The 4,495-nt window shown below is 42.6% G+C and overlaps 1 protein-coding gene across 1 annotated transcript; it reads right to left on the bottom strand.

The window, feature by feature from the left end:
- Window positions 1-610: 610 nt before the first annotated feature.
- LOC112890706 (glutamate receptor 2.8-like) lies at window positions 611-3,413 on the bottom strand. Its single transcript, XM_025957558.1, has 4 exons — window positions 2,221-3,413; window positions 1,807-2,119; window positions 1,255-1,661; window positions 611-1,148 (listed from the first exon to the last, which is right to left on the bottom strand). The coding sequence occupies exons 1-4, from the start codon at window positions 3,178-3,180 to the stop codon at window positions 762-764; spliced, it is 2,067 nt and encodes a 688-aa protein (XP_025813343.1). The 5' UTR covers window positions 3,181-3,413; the 3' UTR covers window positions 611-761.
- Between the last annotated feature and the right edge of the window lie 1,082 nt (window positions 3,414-4,495).

Raw genomic sequence — 4,495 nt, 5'->3', positions numbered from 1 at the left:
GACGGCGAGCCGGCAGCGCCAAGGCGGCGCGGCCACTCCATTGCTTGCATGGCTGCCTTTGCGCTGCTGCTCCACAATTAATATATATGGGCTTGGCAAGCATGCACGAGCTACATACTAAATTTGCACACATACATGGCACACAGTTGACGCTGCCAGTTCCCAGGATTATATTTTGCATGATTTTTTCACAGGAGACAGCTCAGTTTTGTGCAAGAATCAGGGCGTACGCGTGGGAAAGCAAGGGTGTAAGGAAGCATGATCTCGATCACTTGACTTTGAAGATTTAGCAGAACGGTTCGTGCGTGGAGTGATCCCTGATCAGAGTCAGTCTTGTGCTTTAGGTTTTCTTCAGTGACCGATTTTTTTCAGCATGCCAAAGGCGAGGCCGGCCTTGAGCAGTGCCTGCATGGGACCTAGAAGTAGTAAGCATGATTAGCTCTGAATTCAGTAGACCTGAATTCAGAGCTACCACGGCATGCCTACTTCTTCAATGTTCAGGGCTGCAGACTTTAATTAGTCTGATAATTAGTTAACATGATTAGATCTGAAATCAGAAAAAGAAAGACAGGGTCAACTGAACAAGCAAGTGCTGCAAAGATGACCGCACTGGAGTTTCAGCAGAGCTCACAATTTAACTAAAAAAACGTGACGTCTCAAAAAAAATCCCATACTCCCATAATTTACCACTACATATGAGATTTTCTTGCAGCTCAAATATGAAGGGAAAAACCTAAACGAAGCAACCGAACAAGAACATCCTAGTTGGTCTCCCTCTCGATCTGGAGCGGCTCCACAGGCGCAGCGTTGTTGTTCTGCAACTGTTGTGGTTCACTGTCACTAGCAATTTCTCCACTGCTTTGAGCCCGTTGCAGACTAAGGTTTCTCAGCTCGGTGCAATTGGCACGAACGAACTCAGGCAAGTTTATCACCAGCATGACGCACAGAGCGAATCCATTGACAATGAAGAGACCTTTGAAGCTCCGTAAACTGAGGCGTACGGAATTAGCATCCGGACTCCCATAATCAGGGGAAGGAGTTGCATCGCCAAACCATTTCTTCTGAATCTGAAATCCTTCACACCCCTCTGTTATGTTCAAGATGGCCTTTGAAAGGTCAGGAACCAATGGGGAGCCTCTAGGGAAAACCTGCAGAAATTTAAGGTATGATCAGGCTAGGTGAGCATGGCTAGAAGATTGTATGGTTTACAGTCTATCGAAGCATAGCAGTATGGCACAGTTGCAAGGAGCTTACAAAACCAAATCCATCAGTCCTGTCGATGGGACCAACTATTTGGAACTCTTTTCCGTACTGTGCGATGAAAGAATTCAGATAAGGGTTCTCATCAAAGATAGCTGATACCCCTCCATTCTTTGATCCTGCCTTCAATGCTTTTGCGTATTCCTCCAACGTGCTTATGACCTTTATCTTGCGCTCATCAAACCGGAGTCTCCTAAGCATCGCCTGCACAAATGATCCATTCTGGTATCCAACATAATCTCCGTTGCGCAAAAGTTGCCTCGGATCAGTCACCGAAGGTTGGAGCCTCTGTGCAGTCAGCAAGGATGACAAGCTCGCAGTATAGCTCTGTACTAACACAAGCACCACGAAGCACCAAATCACCACCACAACTTTTGAATGAAGTTTCTTGATAATTTGATCTATCACAAAGTTTAACAAAAAGAACTCATTATTAAGAAGTGCAGCTAAAAACTAATTCACGAGGTATGGGGTTCAAAGGGCTGCAAAGATGCATGCAGCTGTCTGGAGTACTAGAACAGAACAAAAATGGTCATAACCACATACCATGAGAAAAGGTCAAAGTGGAGAAAGCGAAGTAGAAAGCGGTGCTGAATTGTTTCCACTTTGAACCTTGGAATTTCTTATTTTTAGGATTTTCAATCATCCACACGACAAGACCGGTGAAGAAGATGAAGAAAACAGTGGCAATCCAGAGGTCCTTTGTTAGAGGCTCTAAAAAGATCCACATGGTTGTTTCATCATCATTCTTAGCTAAGACAAGCATTGAGACACCAGACTCTGTGTATGGCATCGTGAAGTCCACATATCTAGATCGATTGGCGATAATTGTCACGTCACCCACTGCTGCATCAAACTTCTGTCATCCAAACAAGAAAATAAAAGGGAAAATTTTTAATGATAAATGTTTAAAAATCAGTAGCTAGAGAAAAAATTGATTATATCACAGGAAAGGCTAACCTTGTAGTACACCTGGGATATCAACTGGTCATAAGAATTGGCACAATCATAGGGAATGTACTCATAACGCAGAGCATATGGAAGTTTATTTACAGCAGCCTCAAAGATATCAATGCTGTAGCCACTAACCCGTGATCCGTTGGTGTTATGATTAGCCTCAACATTGACAAAAAATTTAAACTCATGTCTTACAGGTACACCAATCCTAAGTATTTTTGCATTAACTGGGAAGTCCCAACCTTTGGGCACTGTGGTTGAATCTCCCGGCCAAATGACGGGTTTTAGAATTTTGCCAGCAGTTACAATGGATTTATCCTGGACTTGGGTAGTGCTTGAGTTTAAAAGCCTCAAGAGTCCAGAACCAGGACTCCAAAATCCAAGGCCTCTTGCTTTTTCTCCTATCACATTGACAACCTCATAAATGGGAACATGCAAATGCCTGTCAACAAACCTGAATCTCCCAGCCAAACCATCAAAGTCTGCTTCCAAAATGGAACTAAGGATTCCTGGCCCAACAGGAGAGGCTAGGAGACCATTTACTAAGTTCTTGCCCACATCCTGTGGTGTCTGAAAGCCTATATTTGAGAATCCAACTCTCTTAACCTTCTCAACTGCAGTTGCAACTGTCCATGCCACATCGTATGCCCAGAACTGGAATACAGTGGGTCTTGCCATCCTTACATCATGAGCCTGATGGTACTTGGCCCTGAATCGTGCATCAAATCGGCTCATGAAATCAATGATCCTTGCAGAATTTGCAACGTATGGCCGGAAACCGACAACACCCTGCATGTTTTCAATAGTATGTTGGGGAAGTACATCAAGGACAATACCGACGTTGTCTGTGACAATCCATACATACCCTTCAGTCATCATACCAGCTGCTGAAGCCCGAGCAAAGAAATGGGAAGCAGGGCCTGGCAACATATGAACAATAAAGACACGTGTCTGCATGGTCATGAGCTTGTATAGTTCCTCATCAATGTGATGATCAGGAGAAGAAGCAGGTATGGCAGCACGGTAAATGATATGTGCCTCAACATCTTGAAGAGCATCTGTAATGGAGGGGAGGATCCCAGCACCGTAGTTGTCGTCCTCGTAGACAACAACAACATTTTTCCAGCCATACGCCTCAACAAAGGCAGCAATTGCAGATGCCTGGAAAGAGTCCTTGACACAAGCACGAAGAAAGTAGGGGAGGTGATACTGGATAGCTGCATCACCTGTTGCTGAGAAACTGATGACAGGAACCTTAGTCTTGTTTGCTAGATAAGTAACAAACTCAGCTTGTAAAGCGCTTTGAGGACCAATGACAGCGCTGACCTTTTCATCACGGATGAGATCTAATGCTGCAAGAAAAAGGACAAAAGGTTTCATCAAATATGGCACATGGAAATTCTGTTAAAATTAGTAAGTTGTAGAACTAAATCCATGTTAAAATTCTGAAGGCGGCCAATATTCTAAAAATCACAAGTCAACAGCAAGAGGTGTTGTTCTCAAGCATTGGTCTACTTACCTTTCTTCCATGACTAATACCTGTCTTGAAGAAATTTCAAAAGGAAATTACAAGCCATGGAACTTAGAATGTTTTGTAAGATTTGTTATGTTTAGGTCAGCCTATTTCTTCCTTCTTCATCATTCTAATACAAAATAACATTTCCTTAAAACATTAGATGTTCTATGGAAATGAAGGATGCATCACTTCAATGTTGGAAAGAATGGAAGGAACAAATAACTTGTACAGTCTTACGAGTATAGTCTCAATAAACATGCCTATTTTATAAAGTTCAAAAAATGAATGATGAGTTCAAAAAATCAGTGACAGTGCACATAAATTTCAAGTAGGCGGATCACACTGAAATCTGAATAGAGTGGTTTGGACCTTGTGTGAACCACTTAGTAAGTTTAGAATAAAAATTTATGAATCAAAAATTAATATTTCAGAAACCTAAGCGACACACCCGAACAAAAAATCTTTCTCCATGTCCATGGGTCTATTTTTTTGATTTTTTTTTTGGAAATATCGGCAAGGTTGTTGAAACTTGAAAGATGCCCTTTTCACTAGTCTCTCCTGTTCGAGTGATCAAATGATTGGTGTCAAATGGCAGCTGTCGCAGGTAGGACGGACAACAAACACATGCGCAGCAGTACCGGCTCCAAAAAAACAAAGAGCTGGAAAAAAACAATCCCTGGACTCTTTGGTCGTCGTCATCTTCTAGTTCTAGCTCGAGGCACGCGAGATCCAGGCTAATCTATCTACATATAAAACGAAGCC

The sequence above is a fragment of the Panicum hallii genome, chromosome 4, assembly GCF_002211085.1.
Source record: "Panicum hallii strain FIL2 chromosome 4, PHallii_v3.1, whole genome shotgun sequence".
In the NCBI taxonomy this organism is placed as follows: domain Eukaryota; kingdom Viridiplantae; phylum Streptophyta; class Magnoliopsida; order Poales; family Poaceae; genus Panicum; species Panicum hallii.
The sequence above is the reverse complement of the archived record's forward strand: the minus strand, read 5'-3'. Positions and strand labels throughout refer to the sequence as shown.

What these genes read in the sequence shown, in the direction of transcription:
- LOC112890706 (XM_025957558.1), bottom strand. Translation starts at nt 3,180, where the DNA reads ATGACCATGCAGACACGTGTCTTTATTGTTCATATGTTGCCAGGCCCT. An exon ending in TATCCCAGGTGTACTACAAG is followed by an intron (nt 2,120 to 2,220) that starts GTTAGCCTTTCC and finishes TTTGGATGACAG; the next exon opens with AAGTTTGATGCAGCAGTGGG. An exon ending in CACTTTGACCTTTTCTCATG is followed by an intron (nt 1,662 to 1,806) that starts GTATGTGGTTAT and finishes ACTTTGTGATAG; the next exon opens with ATCAAATTATCAAGAAACTT.